Source organism: Typopeltis vanoorti, chromosome 13 (genome assembly GCF_054136105.1).
Source record: "Typopeltis vanoorti isolate ZY-2024b chromosome 13, IOZ_Tvanoo_1.0, whole genome shotgun sequence".
Taxonomy (NCBI): Eukaryota; Metazoa; Arthropoda; class Arachnida; order Uropygi; family Thelyphonidae; genus Typopeltis; species Typopeltis vanoorti.
In genome coordinates, this window is record NC_143561.1 from 85,767,613 (window position 1) to 85,789,147 (window position 21,535).

A 21,535-nucleotide genomic window follows, 5' to 3' on the forward strand; every position below is an offset into this window, starting at 1 on the left:
AAATTGGTGGAGAAGGTTTTGATACATTTAGCCAGAATGATGTAGAAGAATTGCTTGTGGATAATGCCTTAAGTGATGATGATATTATTGGATATCGATTAACTTTAGATATCGTTGAAGATCCAGAAAACGGTAGTGAAGTGGAAGAAAAACCTGTCTCCCCTCACTGCAAATATAATTCGAGAAGCCTTTCTTTCAAAATATATAATTCGAGAAGGTCTTGAACTGTGCAATAAATTGGAAAATCATTTTCTTGTTAATGACACACAAATTCTGAACAAGCCTTTAAATTCCAATGTGAGCTGAAGAACTGTATGTGTGGATATCACAAGCTGTATAAAAAATAGTAAAATCATCATTGCAAAGTTTAATCACTGATTACATTGTCAGAAGAAAAAAAAATCAGCACAGAACGAGGGTGAAGATAATTCTGTTTGTGAAGAACCATTGCCTTTACCATACAGATCTGATGCGCTGACTATCTCTCTCTTCTGGTGATGAAAGTGATTTCGCACCAGTTTGCAAACGTTGATGAATCTTGTCTAATAGCGATGATAATTCTGATGACAAAATGTAAAAAAAAAGTTGTTACTTTTCAATAAAATTAAATGAATAAAGCTTTAAAACAAACTTCCTAAAATTCTTAATTTCCTGAATTTTTATAAACTTTTTTATGCGATTTTAGGTTTATTTTAATTAATTGCTTCGGTTTTAGAAAAGTATGGAACATATCCTTAATTTTTCAATGTAAGTTAGGTCTTTTTGTGCGATTTTTTATATGTGGTTTTCTGTAGAACGTATCTACCGCATAAAAAGAGACCCGACTGTATATAAATTAAACAGCAGCAGTCCAAGCACCGAGTCTTGCTGCACTCCACTGGCCACCTTCCTTTTTCCTGGATTCTGCTCCTGCATATACTTCTCACAAGTATCTGTCCATCAGTCATCCTTGCATCCATTTTGCCATCAGTTTTATATCCATTCCTATTGTTCCAGTTTATGTGACAGAGTTTGCATGCAGTTTTTTTGTCAAATGCCTTTGTAAAATCATGCAGTATCATTATATAGTCATTCTCTTTATCCAACTCATCATCACTTTATAATTAAAAGTCAGTAAATTACTAAGGCATGACCTCTTTGTAAAGTCATGCTTCTCTCTCATAGAGTACCATATGCTTATCAAACCCCATTCAGGATTCTGTTCTTTGACCAATTTTTCCAATACTGTTATAACCACTTCCAAGATATTGATTGGTCTATAATTTGTACCTTAGTCCCTTTAAAAGCTGTATGTATAGAAAACCTACTCATACAGGCAGATACATTTACAAACTTTCCCATCACCAACCCTCTCAGCAATATGGCATTATTAAAACTCTAACCAATAGACCCCACAATCTTTGTTCCAGTGAAACTGCCCTTTCAACTGAACTCACACACATACACAACACCTTCCTTTCCAATTGCTACAATGACTACAGGATTAAAAAAATAATGAAATCCTTCCCCATTCCCCAACCACCTCTTCAGAAGGACTACAGAAATGCCATCACCATACCTTACATCCGTAGTACATCAGAAAAAATAGCCAGATCATTAAAAAAGTACAACCTCCATACAGCTTTTAAGCCCTTCCGTAAACTTGCTACCCTTATCCGTTCCACCAAAGACCAGCTTCCTCCTCTCCCAGTGCCTGGAGTATATAGAGTACCTTGTGCCTGTAAACTGGCTTACTTTGGACAGACAGGCAGGTCAGCATCAATCTGGTAAGAAGAACACATCTTACATCTGCAAACACGATTATGGTCAATCTGGCCTTGCAGACCATGTTTTGGATACTCCCCACAGGATCTCCTGGAAAAAAACGACCATGCTCCACCATAGTAAATTCAAAAGAGAAAGACTGTTTTTTTTTGAATCTGCATCGGCACTCAGGAATCAACCTAATTTAAACAAATACAGTTGCATTAAACTTCCCAAAATTTGGGAAGCATTAATTATCCGAGATCCCTCTTTACATCCTAGGCCACCTGCAAATGCCCGTAGAGGGTGCACCACCTAGATAGGACTTTAGTTTCACTCACTACTGTATTGCTTTTGTGTGTGTGTGTTGTTACAAAAAGTTTTTTGTAATCCCTGAAGATGTCTCTGTGACAGATACGAAATATTGGAAGTATTCAAATTATTTTTAATCCTTTCTCAGTGCTGATAATTATTCCATTAAACCTCCAACATGAATTCTGCACAGTACTTAATCTCAACACACTGATTTTAGTTTTTTGCAGCTTAATGTTCATCCAACTCCAATCTGATATTACTTCCTTCCTTCAGATATCCTTTCACCCATCTTTCATGCACTGCTAACATCCTTTTCTACAAGTTTCATGTGCTATGGCACTATGTCAAGCTTTATCATAATCACCTGCTGTAGCTTAAGATATATCCCTTCTTAACTGAAAATTCCACATGTTAGGCAACTTTCCCAAGTCAGAGCTCCATGGTCTCTTTCCCCAGTTAAAGGTAGTGTGGCTACATTGGTTATGGACAGATCTTCTGATCCTGTGATCAGCTTCAGCAATCTCAAGTAGTTAACTTTAGTAGGGCAATAAATTCATTTAATTCCCACTATGTGATCTTTCCTCCTCCCAGTGTGTGTTCTCGTAGTTCAAGTCCCCACCCACAATAATTACTCAACCTGCACTCATTTGTGCTAATTTGATTATGGTAAACAAAGAATAAATAAAGTTAAATGAGGAATTAAGGATAAGTCTGACTATTTAGTAATAATGACTGGTTGTCCTGCCTTTGAATGTCTTGGGAACCATGAAAGTCAGGTGATAATCACCATGAACACCTTCATTCCATATTATACAAAATTTGAGAATAAGATCAAAGTATTTAGATTTATTTTACTTTGATAAGACAAACTCTGTACCATTTGAGTTACAGAATATCTGCTAGATAAAATTTTCATTTCTGGGAAAAGATCAGTTATAGTAATGTGATATATTTAATAAGCTAAAAGAGTTGTTAAGTTCTAAATTTTGATTTTTAATAAAGGGAGGGGCAACTATATGTCTTTTTATTCCTGTAAAATCATGCTTATATATATATATTTTATTTTATTTTTTTACATAGGGATATTATCGTAAAGCAGAAGCTGAATTTCACACTGAACATTATTCACGAGCTTTGGAATCTTATAGGGTAAAAAAACTTTTTTTTTTACATTACTTTTTTCAGTTCTATTTAAATTTTAATGTGTTAGTAATAAAGATGTTATTCATTTCATCAGTAATAGAAATATCAAATAAGAAGGTGATATTCTGTTATTCTAGTTTCAATTTGAAGTCACAATATAACTTATTTTATGAAAGAATAGGAAGTGGCAAACAAGATCAGTAGCAGTCAAAGATGAAAATGGTAAAGTATTGATGGAAAAAACAGAAATCATACACAGATGGACAAGATATTGCAGCGAACTTTATAAAAATCAACTAAATGATACTGCAACAGAAGTAATCAAAGAACTAAAAGCAATCTCTCCACTAGCAGAGATCTTTGAAAATGACATCTTGGAAGAGGAGGTGAATAAGGCTATAAAACATCTCAAGAACAACAAGAGTCCTGGAAATGCAACATAATAGGCGAGATGCTAAAATATGGGGGAGAATCAGTTTCAAAAGAAATACATAAGCAATGTAATGAAATATGGAGATCAGGGTATGCCCCCGAAGAGTGGAAAAAATCGGTCTTGGTTGTTCTTCATAAGAAAGGCAGTGCTTTAGAATGCACCAATTACAGAACTATTGCATTAATGAGTCATCTTGGCAAAGTGCTGATGAAAATACTAACAGAGCACCTGAAGGGACATATGGAGGCACATCTTCTGGATGAGCATGCCGGATTTCGACAAGATCGAAGTACAGTGCAACAAATACTCGCACTAAGAATACTAGCAGAGAAAGCTCAAAGAAAGAACAAAAAGATATATTGCTGTTTTGTGGACTTCCAAAAAGCATTTGATAATATTGACCAAAATATAACATGGACTGTCTTGGAATCCTATGGTGTGGACAATAAATTGATCCGCCTGCTGAAAGATATAAACAGCCAAGCACAAGCAAAAATCAAAATAGCAGGTGAGGCTGGAGATTGGTTTGCCACTAATCAAGGCACAAGACAAGGGGACCCAATATCACCAATCATCTTCATCACACATCTGGGAAGAACACTAGATAAGATTAAAGAAGAAGGTGGAGGCATTTCAATAAATGGCATGAGAATAAACTACCTCTGCTTTTCAGATGACATCGTCGCGATTGAAGAAGATGCAGCATGGCTGGAACAGACATTGCAAACACTATACACAGAAGGAAAAAGATATGGACTAAATGTCAACTTTGAAAAAACTAAAACAATGATATTCAGACAACAGGAGTTACTGAACAGAGTCGATAGACAGATTTCAACTGGAAAATGTGGAACACTTCACATATCTTGGATGCCACATGATGCAGGACTTGGACCCCAAAACAGAGATAAAAATTAGAATAGTCAGAGCAACAACTATTTTAAAAGCCATGGACAAAATATGGAAGAGCTGAGCTATGAAGATGCAAACTAAACTGAGCATTGTAGAAACCTGTATCTTCACCATCATACTCTATGGATGCGAGCCCTGGGTACTCCTGAGAGAATCTGAAAGGAGGATATTGGCATTTGAGAGGAAGTGCTATAGAAAGATCTTGAGAATAAGCTGGATACAGAAAGTGAATGAACAATGAGGAAATCTACAGACGAATACAACCAAAAGAAAACCTGATCCATAAAATAATCAAAAGTAAACTACGTCTATTTGGCCATATATGTAGAATGAATGATGAGAGAAAATTATAAACGTTGCTGTTTCGAATGATTGAAGGAAAGAACAAAAGAGGAAGACCAAACAGAGAAATGGGGGCGATGATATCGTCAAATGATGCAGAAACTCTATACACAAATTGAGTCATCTTGCACAAAACAAAATGCAATGGAAGAATCGTATCAAAATGGCAGCAGACACCTACAGGCATTGGTTGATGATGAAAGAAGTAATCCTTAGCTTTCAGTTGTATTTTTAATAATGAACTAGTACTTTGCCATGCATGTGATGTGCTAAAATATTGCTGATTTTGGTCTTAAAAATGTAGTTCTCATATATGTGGTTAAGTAAGACTCAAAAGCAGAATGCTTTGAAGTACTGGTGATCTTATAATTCAACTTTTGGATCCTCACCTATTTCATACTTAATATACATAGACTTGTGTGCCATATTGTAGATAGAACTCATTGTTATTACAGAAACACAAAAACATAATGTCACGTCTTTCTTAGGTAAACAAACCAAATTCAGTATACAGTGAGTTGCAGTTGTGCTTATTGACTATACAATTTTCATTAACTCATTAATCACAATTGAAAAAGCATTTGACAAAGTTAAAAGAAACATATTATTTAACATATTAAAAGAAAGACAAATACCAAATAATATCCTAAAAGCTGTCACAAGTATATATGAAAATAATCAAATACAAATAAGATTAAATCATGAGCTATCATATACAAGAGAGATAAACCAAGGGATCCGACAGGGATGTCCCCTCTCAGCAACTCTTTTTAATATCTACTTAAATGAAATAATAATAAAATGGAGTAAAAATTTACATCAAGGAATTAAACTTTCACCTACAGTTAACTTAAACAGTTAACTTCTCCTCTTTGTAGACGACCAAATAATAATTACAAATTCTGAAGATAACTTACAGAAAGCTATTTTAAATCTAAATGAGATATCCAAAGATTATGGTATGATAATATCAACGGAAAAATCAAAAACTATGGCCTTTAAAGGACAAGATCCAGCAAGAACTAAAATAGTATTAGATAACAAGATCTTAGAACAGGTGAATTCATTTAACTACCTAGGATGTATGATCACTTATGAAAATAAAAAAGATATAAACATAAAAATTGCAAAATATTTAAAAATAACAGGAGTAATTAACTCTATATTTAAACCAAACCTAGTTCAAAAACAAACCAGGCTAAAAGTATACAATACATTAGCCCTAATGGTCTTAATGTATGGAAGCGAACTCTGGACAATAAAACAAAAAGACAAACAAAGATTAACAACAGCAGAAATGAAGTTTATGAGAAAAACTGCAAAGTATACCCTATTTGATCACAAAAGAAATGAAGATATTATGAAAGAACTAAACCAAGAACCAGTAATTGAAAAAATTAAAAAATATAAACATAGATGGACGGAACACGTTCAAAGAATGAAAACAGAAAGATTACCAAAACAAGCCTTAAAGTACAAGCCATTAGGAAAAAGAAAACCAGGACATCCTCTTAAATGATTCAACGATGACTTCTAAGGCCGGAACAGGCCATACTAGGCCTAAATCCTTGATACGTATGATGATGATGATGATGATGATTAATCACAATTAATGAAAATGCAGAAGATGGTACATCTATATTGTAGCATTTATGTATTCATTAACATTAAATGTATTCCATTTAATGCACTACTAAATAACTTGTATAAGCTTCCAAGTTCCTATCTTTTAAGTAGTGTGTGTGATAATAAGTCCCCCCCCCTCCCTGTGCTGAAAGTTGTTTTCCTATATAGATGATAATCAGTATTTTCAAATATGTTATAGTTTCTTTGTGTGTGTGTGTGTGTACATACATACACACACCTTCTGTCCAGTCCAAAAAGAAACCGAAATTTTGATAGAAAATAAAATACAGGCCAATTATAATTATTTAAATAATTTATTTCAATCAATATACTCTCCCTCAGTTTCGATACAGCGTTTGGCACGGTTGATTAATTCGTTAAATGAGTTTTTTGTATCGGTTTTTGGGATACTGTTGAGGGTCGTGGGTACTGCCGCTTGAACATTTTCAATGGCATTGTATCGCTTTCCTTTCATCAGCAAATGAAGTTGGGGAAGAGAAAGAAGTCACAATGTGCTAAATCAGGTGAATACAGTGAGTGATCCAACATGCAAACTTGGTTTTTGCTCAAAAAATGTCTCACAATGTTTAAACGATGAGATGGTGCATTATCGTGCAAAAGTGACCAGCTGCCTGCATCACAATTCATTCTGTATGTGACGAATTCTCACTATCAATCGCTTTAAAACATTGAGATAAAACTCACTATTGACCGTTTGGCCAGGCGGAATGAATTCTTTGTGGATAATGCCCTTGGAATCGGAGAAACAAATCAGCATTGTCTTTACTTTTGACTTCTCCAAGCAACTTTTATTCGGATGTCTCTCTTCTGGTGGTCTCCACTCAGTACTCTGGTGCTTTGTTTTTGGCTCATACTCAAAACCTCACTTTTCGTCGCCAGTAATGATCGTTTTCAAGGAAGTTTCAATCCTTATGAGTGGTTTTAATGAGGTCCTTGCAGTGTCCAATTCGATACATTTTTTGGTCGTTGGTCAACTTGTGAGGAACAAATTGCGAATTCAATTTACGAAGGCCCAAACTCTCACTCAAAATGTTGTGCACAGTTGAATTTGGAATCCCCAATTCATCTTCAGTCAATCTCACGGACGATTTCGGGTTTTCTTTGATGAAATCACGCACTTTTTGGATGTCAACTTTGCTCAGTCCAGTTTTTGGATGGCCTGGCTTTTCATTGTCCTCAAGCGTCTCACGACCACTTTGAAATCGCTTAAACCACTTGTAAACTTGAGTACGAGATAAGCATTCATCACCGTATGCTTTTTGAAGCATTTGATGCGTTTCGGTAAAACTTTTACCAAGTTTAACACAAAAGTCAATCTCAGCTCTCTGTTTGAAACTTATTTTCCGACCATTCGTCAAAACACACTGTCACACAACCCTAGGTGTCACATGAAGTGATCACCTAGGGTTGTGGCCAGCCATATGAAGACTTCTGTGAGGAAAGGATATATGTGGAATTACAAGGCTGGTGATTATGAAAAATTTTAGGAGACAGCTTGGAGCTATAGCATTGAATGAGGTGTCAAGTGGAAGCGAGATAAATGCTTCTTGGGAACTGACTGAAAGATATTTATCAGCATCAATTTGCAAATGTATTCCGAATTGAAAGACTGAATAAAGGGATTAAGCATGGAATTTGGAAGAAGAGGATACTGTGGAGGCAGCACAAGATGAATAATGATAGTGATCAATTGCATGAGGAGTATAAAGAACAGTCCAGGAAGGTGACTCAGTTGGTAAGAACAGCAAAATGACAGTATGAGCAGAAATTAGCAAATCAGGCCAAGAAAAACTAGAGTTTTTTTAAATATGTTGCAAGTAGAAGGAAGAATTATGGAAAAGTTACGGTATGATTATGGTAAGATGATGAAAATGGTAGAATGGTAACTGCTGCAGAAGACATTGTTGAGGTATTTGGTGAACAATTTATAAAGGTGTTTCATCCTTATCAGGATGAAATCATGATACGTTCAAGTGTAGAGGAAGTTGGAAAAGATGGCTAAATTGTGAGTGAGCAGAGTGTTATATAAGGAAATAAAGGAAATAAATAAGCTTATGTATGAGGCAATAGGATTTGAAGACATATCCACATGTCCAGGAAATTGGCAGTAGCATTGGCATGTCTGTTTAATAATGACAGCACAGGATCCAATACAGTGGAAAAAAGGTAAAATTGTTCCACTTCATAAAGGTGGTGATAAGGCTGTGGTTTCAAATTATAGGCCAGTTTGTATATCTATTGTTGTGGTTAAGGTTTTGGAGAGACTGGTGAGAATTAGGATACAGAAACAGTTCTTACCACACCAGAGAGTTGCAGAAAGATAAAAGCAGTATAATCTGTGGTTGTCAGCATGGGTTTGTTAAGGAGTTTTACCAACTTATGTATGTACTACAACAAAGTAACAGATGTCTTTTACAAGGGAGAGGCATAATACAGCACTATACTTAGATTATGCAAAAGCTTTTGATAGACTGCCACACAACAAGCTGTTAAATAAACTGAAATGGATGGGATTGGATAACAGATTAGTGAGTTCGATCTGTGGCTAGCTGTCAGATAGGTATCAGAAAATTGTATATGGGGATGCAGCATCACGAAAGAGGAAAGTCAGTAGTGGTGTGCAGCAGGGATCCATTTTGGTGTCATTGTTGTTCAGTTTATATATTAATGATATTGGGATGGGTTTAACTGGTGATATGCAACTGTTTGCAGATGATGCAAAATTGGGGAGAGCAATGCAAAGTCAAGCAGATGTCTTACTGGAGAACTTGAATAGATTGTATGAATGGGCAGGTAAGTGAAACTGTTGGGACAGTGTTGCAAGTAAGGTTTTGAAATTTGGTAAGCAGTGATGGGATGCAAAGTTTACACTTAGTGGAGAAACTTTAAAGGAGGTAGAGGATATGAGAGACTTGGGAGTGGTAGCAGAATGACCTGAAATTCAGATGCCACATTGCACAAGTTGTGAAGCCTTCATATTAGATAATGGCAATGATATGGAGGACCTTTTGTATAGAAATAAAGAGGTTATGATTCCATTGTATAAGGCCTTCATAATGGATTATTGTGCACATATTTGGTCACTGGGTTTTCATTGTGATGAGGATATGTTAGAAAGGGTCCAGAGAAAATTCACAAAGGTGATAAGTGGTCTTTGGAATGTCGAGCCTGAAGACAGATTGAAAGAATGTAAATTGCAAAGCCTTGTGAATAAGAGGAGGATGGATATGATTGAGACATACAAGTTAGTAAGGGGTTGTTATTAGGTTAACATGAAAAACATTTTTCATAGAATGGGGAGAGGAGGGGTTGAGCAAGAGGCAATCCCTGGAAACTGTATAAGGAATATGTGAGCAGAGTAGCAGAGGAGTGAGGAGAAGGTTTTTTGCATGGAGAGTGGTTGGTAAATGAAATGCATTGGCTGAGTAGAGTATGTTCTGAATGTAGACACATGGAATCAGTTTAAGGTGCAATAGAATGAGTTTTGTGTGTGATGGTGTGTACATCCCATGATGAGTGTCTCGGACTTCATGGAGGTCAGATGTTAATGATAATAAAATGACATCTTTATTGAAAGAAATAAAATAGACATGTGCTTTGGTAGTATTGAAATTTACAAAATTGTTCTTACCACACAGAGAGTGGCAGAAAGATTAGTGTTTGGAATATTGGTGTTACTACAAGGTCTGTCAAACAAAGAAGAAAAATGGAGTATGCTATCAATTGATGGAGTATGAGATAAGGTCATTTATGTACAGAAGAGTGTACTTGACAATACAGTCTTATATACTATCTAGTGAGACTGGCCAACAGAAGTGATTTATTGCTCTCATCTCAAATGGGAGAAGTTCTGGGTCTACATAATCCATAAGCCCTGTTAGACACAGTAGAGATCAGACACAGTACTTTTCAAACCTGAAAATGTAAGCTAACATGAAATCATTTACCATCTAAATACATTTACAGTCTTTAGTGAGACTGTAAATATTGTTACAGGAATAGAATGTGATGGATTGAGTTTATTCAGGGAGGATAGACAGGAAGGGCAGAGAAGTATGCTAATGATGAATAAGAGGAGAGCTAATGTGTATCCTTGTCTAATCCCTCATTTTACATCACACCATCTTGAATTTTCTTCAATTCTAACTGCTGACTTACAACTTAATTAAAGGCTACATATTGTTTTGTATAATGTTCCATTTATCATGTAATTGTGCTGTTTTGAAAAGCTTTTCTGTGGGCACCTTTTCATCTGCATTTTCCATTTCCAGATCTACTAAAACTTAAGTACAGATCCTTGTCATAACTATTTATCATAAAGTGAAAATCTGATCTTGACAACCTTTATTCGACCTGAACCCAGCTTGTTCTTCTCCAAGTTTTTCTTCCACAGTTTTTCTCAGCCATTTTTCAAGAATGCTTGCATAAATCTTACCTGTATCACTTAAGTAAAAAAATTCGTTTATGATTCTCACATTTACCTTTATTCCTGTTTTTTTTTTAATTTTAATTTAATTTAATTTTATTTTTTTAACTATAGAGAGCTCTACTCCAGTCATCTGGAATTTGATCTTCTGACTAGACCCCTCTGAATTATGCAGTTTAGCTGCTGGAAAAACTTTTATACCTCCATATTTGAGCATTTCTGGTTGCAGATTACCTACTCCAGCTGCCTTTCCATGTTTCAAGTTTTTGATGGCTTTTTCTGTCTCAAGTATTGTTATGTACTACTGTTTGCATTCCTCTTGAAAAGTTTCTACTGCAGTTCTGTTACTACGTGTTTCATTTTGCAGTCTTTCAAAGTAATTATTCCAGACATCTAGGATATCATAGTATTCAGTTTTCATGTCACCTTTATCTTCTTTTATTCTTGCAGTAGTCTGACCTCCATCTCTAAGCTTTTTCAATAGCCTCCAGAATATTTCGACAACCTTCCTGATATTTATTTTCTATATTACTAAATTGTTCCTATAACTTTTGTTTAGCTACTTCTACACAAAGCTTTGGTAAAAGTAGCTTTGATAAAGGTGGGTAAAGGTGGGGCATCTGCAGACTTGTATGCTAGGAATTTTTGACATGCTTTCTCCTTTTCTAGTCTTTAACATCTTGTATCCACCATGGTGTTCTTATTTTTTCTATCCTCACAAACAACTTCACGATACACCAACTTCCTAGCTGAATCAATGTGTTCTTCAGCGTTTGCCATGGAGACTCCAAGATTTGGTTGTCTGCCAAACATAAAACATAATTGAGTCTATAGTTTACCTGTAAAAGCTGAGCAGCTTTTTCAGGTAAAACTGTTCTCTTCAATGTGACATTCGTTTTTATCTACTTAAAACTTATAATAACAAAAAATTTAATAAAAAAATAATAAAATAAATAAATAATAATAATAATAAATAAATAGGGGTGCTTAAGGGTCAAAGGTGTATAACTGAGAGGTGGCCTCCACATAGCCTTTAAAGGAATGCGGAGAACCGACCAGGACTTCTGACCTAATGTCCAATCCTCACCTTCTCGTGGTGCACCGTGTTGGGTATCTACCTGGATAGATACTGAACAAACGAGCATGGGCTGGCAATTTGGGATTTAGTCAACCAAATTGTATTCTTATTGGCTTAAACCAAAATACAAAATGATGGTACAACATAACAAAATTTCATGCCGCTGGGTGCGTCGCCCGGTTAAACAAGGCCCCCGTTGTTTTCGCCAGAGAACCAGGATGAACAGTGAAAAGTCAGCTTCTGGAACAAATCTGAACACACATCCCAACTCAACATCACCAGAGTTAAAGACCAGTACAATCAACATAAGAAGTCTAAATGGCAAAGAAATGGAGCTATCTTCCATTTCTTTTAGGAATCAGTTAAGTACCAGATCGACATAATAGGGGTGACTGAAACAAAAAAGACAAAAACTGGTTGAGATCTTTCTTAGCAATAAATATAAAATATTATATTCAGGCAATACAATCAAGGAAAAGAAGGAGTAGCCATAGTATTCAACTATGGCTACTCCTAATACGAAGCTAATCTCCTTGAATGGCAGGCAGTCTCGAGTAAAGTGATGTGGGCAAATATGAGAATGGGGAACTGGACAATAAGACTTATTTATGCCTGAATATTTGAATCTTGTGTGGGATTTGTCCCACAGAAGGTTCTACTGAGGTAGTAGTGGAGGAATATTTTGAGACTTTAGAGAATGCAACTGACACAATGAAAAAGAAAAAGTTGGTCCTTGTTGGGAATCTAAATAGCAGAGTAGTAAATGATTGTCAGACATACAAAAATATATTGGGAAAATTTGGAGAAAAGAGTAAAGCTAATAATAATGGCAAATACCTGTTGGATTTCTGCTCACAACATGGACTGGTTATTACTAACACCATGTTCCAACATAAAAATGTGCACAAATTCACATGGAGAGAGAAAAGTCTCTTTGACTATGCTATTGTTGATAGTGATTTTTCTCCCTGGTGCAGGACAGAATAAGAAAAGTCTCATTGACTATGCTATTGTTGATAGTGATGTTTTCTCCCTGGTGCAGGACACCAGAGTGTACAGAGGATTTGAAATTGGAAGTGATCGCTATTTAGTCTTGAGCAGGATAAAATTGAATTACATATTGAAAAGAATAACATGTAAGAAAGTTTTAAAGTGAATAAAAGTTGAGCAGCTCTCAGATGTGAACTGGAGAATAAAATACACAAAGATTATTGAATAAAAAATGAAAGAATTTGAGAACAGTAACGAATCCGTGGAGATTCACTGGCAAGCCTTGAAGAAAACCCTGACTGATTCAGCCAGAGAGCATGTGGTGAGGTTGTCTGCAAGGATAGAAAAATCAGAACTCCATGGTGGACACAGGAAGTTAAAGAGACAGTGAATATGAAGAAGAAAGCATCAAAAGTTCCTGGCAAATAAGTCAGTTTGTGCTCTTAGAGAATACAGAGACAAATGTAAGAAAGCTAAACACTGTGTAAAACTAGCTAAACAAAAGTCATGGGAAGACTTTAGCAAGAACATAGAAAATAAATATCAAGAGGGTGGCAAAATATTCTGGAGGTTGTTGAAGAAGCTTAGAAATGGAGGAAAAAGTGCTGTAAAAGGAATTAAAGATGATAAAGGTGACATGAAAGGAAAAAAAAGATATCCTTGATGTAAGGAGTAATTACTTTGAAAAACTGCTGAATGAAACAAGCAGTGATGACAGCACAGAGGTAAAAAACACTGACCAGGCATGCAGTCAGGAATACATAACCATACTCAAAGTAGAAAAAGCCATCAGAAACCTGAAATGTGGAAAAGCAGCTGGAGTAGATGATATTCAACCAGAAATGCTCAAATGTGGAGGTATAAAAGTCTTACAGCAGCTGCACTGCATAGTTAAGAAACCTGGACAGAAGGACGAATTCCAGATATATATATAAAAAGGGTAATAAAACTGAATGTGAGAATTACAGAGGTATTTCCCTATTGAGTGTTCCTGGTAAGATTTATGCAAGTATACTGGAGAAACAGTTGAGAAGAATTGTGGAAGAAAAGCTTGGTGAAGACCAAGCTGGATTCAGGCCAAATAGAGGCTGTCAGGATCAGATCTTCACTTTACAACAAATAGTTGAGAAATCATGGGAATATAACAAAAATCTGTATTTACGTTTTGTGGATCTGGAAAGGCATATGACAAGGTGCCAAGAGAGAGAGAGATAAGCTATTCAATACTCTACAGTTATATGGTGTCAATGGGGCATTATATCAAGCAATACTTAGTCTTTATTTGAGTTGTAAGTCAGCAGTTAGAATTGAAGGAAGTACAGGAAGATGGTTTAATGTTAAATCTGGTGTGAGACAAGGATGTACATTATCCCCTCTGTTATTCATTATTTATATGGATCACATTATGAAGGAAAGTGGTATTAGACATGTAAATGAACAAGTAAAACATTTCAACTACTTAGGCATGAAATTAAATATTGAAATAGACAACAGAATCAACAAAGCTGGTATGGCAGGAAGTCAATTGAATAAATTCATATGGAATAAGAGAGAAATTAGTCGGAACACTAAATTAGCTGTATACAAGAGAGTGTTCAAACTAGTTTTAACTTATGGATCTGAGAGCTAGGTCAGAAGTAAAACACTTAACCAAAGACTAGAGACCGCAGATATGAGAGTCCTTTGAAAGATCAGAGGTGTCAACAGATGGCATCAATGGCAATATCATATTAAAAACGAGGATATTAGGAAAGAAGTTGACATTGTCAGCATCCAGGAATGCGTTAGCAGAGCTAATCTCAGGTTGTATGGTCACCTAAATAGAATGGGTGAGGAAAGATTAGCAAAACAAATGTTCTCTAGCAAGTTGACAGGAAAAAGACCCAGAGGAAGACCAAGATATATAGGTGGATTGATACGGTACAAAGTGCCTTAGATGATAGAAATATAAGAGCTGATAATGTTGGAGTCTTGACAAGTAATAGACTGATTTGGAAGAAAATTGTAGATAGGAAGTTAGTAATGATGTAAATTTTTCATGTAGTACTATCATATACTGTACTCCCCTTGAGGGTACATGGCAGGAATTTGATGATGATGATGATGAAAAAAACACAACTTTCTTAATGATAAGTAAAATAATTATTCCAACATGTGTTGTGGAGACACATGTTGGAATAACATGTGTTATTCCAATATGTGTCTTGTTGGAATAACAAGACACATGTTGGAATTGTTTCAATTCCAACATGTGTTGGAATTGAAACATTCCAACATGTTTGTTTCAAACATGTTGAAATGTTTGAAACAAAACATTTCATCATTGAAATGTTTTGTTTCAAAAAATTTTGAAACAAAACTGTTGTGGAGACACAACATGTGTTGTCTTACAAAAAGTTAGAAAAAAGTTTATACTTTTTTCTAAGTCAAGAAGACAAATATTCAATATCAGTTTTAAAATTTCTTTGTTCCATGGAATACTGGTATTGGGAATAAGGGAAAAACTATTACTTCAGCTGCAGTTAGAAATTTTGCTTTAATCTGATTTATATCATGATTGTGCCTCTATGCCAGTTTTGTAAAAATTAATATGCCATCTATAGAGCCTGTGATATCTGAGAATAAATTATTTAGAAATAAATAATTTATTTCTAAAAAAATAAATTATTTAAGAAAAAGAATAAATTATTTAGAAATAAACAAAATTCAGAGAACTCACTAATCATTAAAATACAAAATATTAATTTTTTTAAATTAAAGTAAAATAAAAATAAACATTTTAAATAAAGTATAATTAAGTGAATAATGCAGAATACAGAAAGAAACCACATTTTCTAAAATACTTGTTTTGCATTTGTTTCATATATTTTGATCATTACATTATCACAGTAAAATCAATCATCAGTTTGCAAAGAAAAAAAAAAAAATCACTGTAAAGAGTTTTCTTACAAAGAATTTTCCATGAACCTTGAACCATGGGTGAGGTAATCACCCATGGTTCAAGGAACCATGGGTGATTACCTCACCTTCACAGGAATCCTCATATTTACCTTACCTTCACAGGAATCCTCATATTTACCTTACCTTCACAGGAATCCTCATATAGTTGGCGACCACCCAGGTAATTACTTCATGGTCACTCTCGCCAACTGGCAGGAGATTCGACACCTCATTTATAATGACATCCTCTAATGAAATGATCAGATCCAAGATCTGATCATTTCATTCAGATCTTGGATCTGAATCATGTGCCTTCTGTTACATACTGCTTAAGGTAGTTGCCCCTCAAAAACGTGAGAAACTTTACTTCTAGATACTCACTATATCTCATCATGCAAATCTGTATTACCATAATTAAAATCGCTCATAATGATCACCCTTTTCTTATTTGCTTGGCTAATTTCTTTATATGTTTCATTGGCACTGCCCTCCATATTGTTACGTCTATAGCAACATCCAAAATACATTCATTGAACGCGCACACACGCACACACACAAAAGATCTCTGAGTATATCCAGTGTTTATTTAAATGCAAAAGTGTTAAATTATGTTATTAACTTTGTGCCGTTATTGTCCCATATAGATATTTTTGACATTTATTAGAAGAATTTCACTATAACTTTTCTTGATTCCAACAAGTTGACCAGGTTTTTTTTTTTTTTTTAAATCAGTTTTTAACCTCAGCTACTATATGCATGGGTTTTCAACCAACATATTATATCTGTATCTTTAAAAAATTTCTTAAAATTTAATTGTAAATAAATCTCTTACACATACAAATTTCTCACAAAAAATTTAGAATAGTATTTGCTCATCCTGAAAAATTCGTTTCTTTCCTAATTTGTTTTTCATACTTTATTTATTTATTTTTTATTGCTTTCTTTTATACAGATCTCATTGAAAGGAAATTTGATATTGTCTTTGAATTATATCTCTTGCAGTATGATAAAAATTATTCATCTATTTTTAGCAAGCTCTACATCTTCAGCCAGAAGATATAGGTTTAATAGAAGCATTGAAAAGAGCGAAACGGGAAATGCATCGTTTACAAAAAGGTATATAAAGGACAAAATTGAATATTATATGAAATATGTTATATAGACTTATAAAATATATTTAGCATAAGAAATCAGTGTTTAAAGAACTCAAAAAAAAAAGTCACAAATTTATTGTATATAGTTTATTTCATTATGATAATTTCTCATGCTGGAAATGCAAATGTTGCTGATAGAATGCATCTGAATAATATTGATAATTAGAAATATGAGTTTTTTAATAAATATTTAAACATACTAGTAAATTGAAATTTATTATGAATTTAGCAAGCAATAGTAGGAGTCTTTTGATACACTTCTTAGGTAAAGCTGAATCAACTTTTCCTAGAGCAACTTTAAAGACCATGTGAATAGTTTGCTATAGTGAATTTCCTTTAGTTTAACAGTGTGTCTGTGGAGATTTGATTGGACCTTTTTAGTAGTTATAGTGAGCGAGTTTGTTATAATGGTGTTTGCTATAGTGAGATCCAACTATTTACAAAATACGTGATTGGGAATATTTTATCATTATCATTATGATAATTTCTCATGAAGGAAAATGTTTAGAAGCTGCACTGTTTCATTTGTTACATAGACCCACACTAACCATCACATGCATCATACTTCTCCTTAAACTTTCTCATGTAGGTAAATGAGTAGATCTGACAAGTCAGTCTACTCATTTTCCACTCTCTGAACCACAAAAACAACAAAAAACTTATCCTCATGCCCTACTTAACCACATTCTTGTACAGTTTTCAGGGTGATCCCTTATCTTCTCTTTCTTTTATGAAAAATTTCTTCAGCATCTATCCTATACATTTTCATTTAGTAACTTATACAAGGGGGGGGGGAGGTGGCAGCTGGAAAGTTGTAATAAATACCTAGAACAAAAGTGATATTAAGGCAACTGATATAACCACAAGAAAGAACATACAAGGGCATAATAATATAAGAACATAAGTTGCCATCATAACTGCTACTAGTTCTTTTTTGTGGTTATATCAGTTGTTTTAATATCATTTTTGTTCTAAGTGTTTATTAAAACTTTCATTAACCCCCCCCTCTCTCTCTCTCTCTCCCTCTCCTGCCTGTTAATCAAACTTTGCAACACACAAATCTTTGATTACCAAGCCAACTTCAGAACACCAAGATTTCCAGTAAAGAAGACTATGTGAGAGAGAGATAGAAGTGAATCATCACTAACATTCCATCTTGTGATATTTTGAATCAGTGAGGAGACTTGTATTTTTAACTCTGTTTGACAACTGCTTACAGTTAGTTTTGGAAGAGTTCAGATAAGCCGCAGTCTTCAAGCCCATAATCATCATTAATTTCTTTTAAAATATGCCATCTATATCACTAGTCTTATGACAGATTTTAAGTTTGGGTATGATATGAAATGTTTTTTGTCATTATTTGCCAAGTTAGTGTAGGCCTTTTTTTATCTTCTGGGCTCTTTGTCAAAACTATATATGCAAAATTCTTAATTTCTTCTATTGTATGTTGGTCAGTTTTAAGTTCTTTCATTTTTTTCAGCTATCTTTTACAGAGTTTCTTATTCTGCTTGTATATCAGAGTTACAATGACATATGCATAGTCTAGATATTCCAATCATGGTGTGAAATTCCATTTTCTTATCTTCTTACATTTGTTACCCTCTTCGTAATCATAACTATTGTTAAAAATAGGATTCTTGAAAAATATAAAACTAACAAAAATATATATATTAACAGCACAAAGCAGAAGATCACTATCAACCACCCATGCTACCCACCAATCAATAGGTTGAGGAGAGAAGAAGATATATATCATCAGCATTAGCCATTTTCAATCCACTACTGGATGAAGGCTTTTCCAAGATTTCTCCAAAACTATCTGTCTGTCCATTTCTCTCCTTTCCCATGTCACTCCTGCAAATCTGATGATATCATCAACCCATCGTGATTTAGGTAGTTATCGTGATCATTTCTCCTCTCATGGAATCCAATCCAGTACTTCTTTTGTCCACATATATATACAGGGTGTTTCAAAAGGGTGTATACGAATTTACAGAAGAACAGAGAATAACACGGAAGACTTACAAAAAATGAGTGGGTGTCATAATGTAGTGAAATACATCAATTTTTGGTCATATAACTTTATTACCAAATGACAACACTAAGTGGTGGGATACATCACACCTGAAAATGGTGACTTTCGATGATGCAGAGCGAGCATGTTGTGTGTTTTGGTTTGAGAAAACAAAGTTTGCAACTTAAGTTCAAAGGAATTTCTGCATGCAATACAGCAAAGAACCTCCTAGTCGGTGCACAATCTACACGTGACACAAGAATTTTGTGGAAAAAGACTATTCTGTGTGTCATCCAAGGTCAATGGGAAGGCCTCATGCTGCTGATGTTGTTGTTGTGAAAGAAGTTTGAGAAAGTTTCCAGAGAAGCCTGTAAAGCCAACCAGACAAGCATTTTGTCAAATTGGAATTCCACATGTGACTATGTGACATGTTTTACAATAGCGTCTACATTTAAGGCCCTAAAAATTTACCCTTAAACAACGTTTGAAAAAAGACAATAAGAAGATATACCAGGATTTCTGTACAGATACAATCAGTAGGATAGAACAAAATGAGGACTTTTTGGACATGATCATTTTCAGTGACGAGTGCACTTTTCACATAAGTGGGCAAGTAAACACTCACAACTGCAGAATTTGGGGAAGCAAAAATCCACATGCCATTGTAGAACATGTTCGCATCACCCCAAAGGCTAACATTCTTGGCTCCATAAGCAAGAAGAAAGTATAGACCCTTTTTTTTTTTTTTTTTTTTTTTTTTCGAGTCTGCCATTACTGGTGGTGTGTATCAGGACATGCTACCTGGGTACCTAATACCACAATTAGATAACGATGACCACAACAGATGCTTACATTTCCAGCAAGATGGAGCACCTCCTCATTACCTGACAGACGTAAGGTCATACCTCTACATCTATTTTCCAGGTAGATGAATTGGTAGAGGGGCACCTGTAGCATAGGCATCACATTCCCCAACTTTACACATTAGATTTTTTCTTGGGGGGGGGGCTTTGCGAAAAGGTCCAGTGTTTGTACCACCATTACCAACAGATCACTTTAAACAGATCATTAAAGGATAACTTTAATGAGTTCTGATGTAATGAGGTGACAAACATAAAAAACAGTTGTGTTACTGATTACTTTGCAAAGATATATCATTCAGATGAGCTTATTGCTGTGCCAGATGACAGGGACTGATGTGAGAACAGAGGATGGAAGGATTACAATATTGCAAAATATCAGTGTAAATATGACTGAGAGATTAGATGGGATATGAGCTTATGTTCAATGAAAATGCAAGAGAACTAGCAGTGTCTCTGACCAGGCTGTTTAAGTCTCAGCTCTGGTAGAGTTCCAACAGGGGGATAGAAGGCAAAATTCCCTTGCATAAGGGAGATTCTAAGACTACAATAGCAAATTATAGACTAAAGTATCTCAGGAGGTAAAAGTATTGGAAAAGTTGGTCAAAAAGAAAATTCAAAAATGGGTAGATAAGAATATGATACTTTATGAGAAACAACATGGCTTTGTCATGTCTTAGTAATTTACTGACTTATTTTATAATAGCGTAACAGCTGACTCAAATAAAGGAAATGGCTATATGATGATTCTTCTGGATTTTGCAAAGGCATTTGACAGAATACCACATGGAACTCTGTTATGCAAATTAGAACAAATGGGGATGGATATGACACTGGGTATGTAGATAAGAGGGTGGCTGTTGGACAGATATCAAAAAGTGGTATATGGAGGAGCAGAATTCAGGAGAAAGCAGGCAACTAGTGATGTGCCACAAGGCTCTGTGCTCCACCACTGTTTAATTTGCACATAAGTGATATAGGAAGTGATTTGGAAGGAAATATTCATTTATTTGCTGATTGTGCAAAATTGGATAGGGTAATAGTTAATAAAGGCGATGTGGAGAGCTTGCAATATGATTCAAATGGCCTATCAGTTTGAGCAAAAGATAATGGGGATCTTAATGTGGAGAAATGTAAAATTATGCATTTTGAGATAAATAGATTATAAGCTGTACCACATTGATGGAACTGTACTCCAGGAAATAGATGATTAACTAGGGATTTGGGAGTGGTAGTAGACAATGTAGAAGTTTAGAGGGCATATTGCTAAGGTTGCCAAGGTAGCTCATAAGATTACTTGGCTATTGAAGAACTCACTAACAAGGAGAGATAAGGAAGTTATTCCTCTTTATAAGGCCTTGATATATCTGCATCTGGATTACTGTGCTTCTGGTCAGCTAGGTTTCTTGGAGATGAAGTAGTGGAAGTGACCAAGTGGAATGCTTGTTGTGAGGATTGATTGAGGATTTGTGGGTTTCATGAGTTTGTTGATAGGTGAAAAAGAGAGAATATGATAGAAAAATGTAAGTTACAAAGGG

General features: G+C 34.9%; 1 protein-coding gene across 2 annotated transcripts in view; it reads left to right on the top strand.

The window, feature by feature from the left end:
- Nucleotides 1–21,535, top strand: part of LOC150100331 (uncharacterized) — a 154,848-nt gene that overhangs the window by 65,248 nt on the left and 68,065 nt on the right. For both annotated transcript variants that reach the window (XM_090402836.1, XM_090402835.1), the window contains exons 3-4: nt 3,139–3,207; nt 17,001–17,085. In XM_090402836.1, the coding sequence (XP_090258962.1) occupies nt 3,139–3,207; nt 17,001–17,085 (154 nt within the window). The remainder of the gene's footprint in view (nt 1–3,138; nt 3,208–17,000; nt 17,086–21,535) is intronic.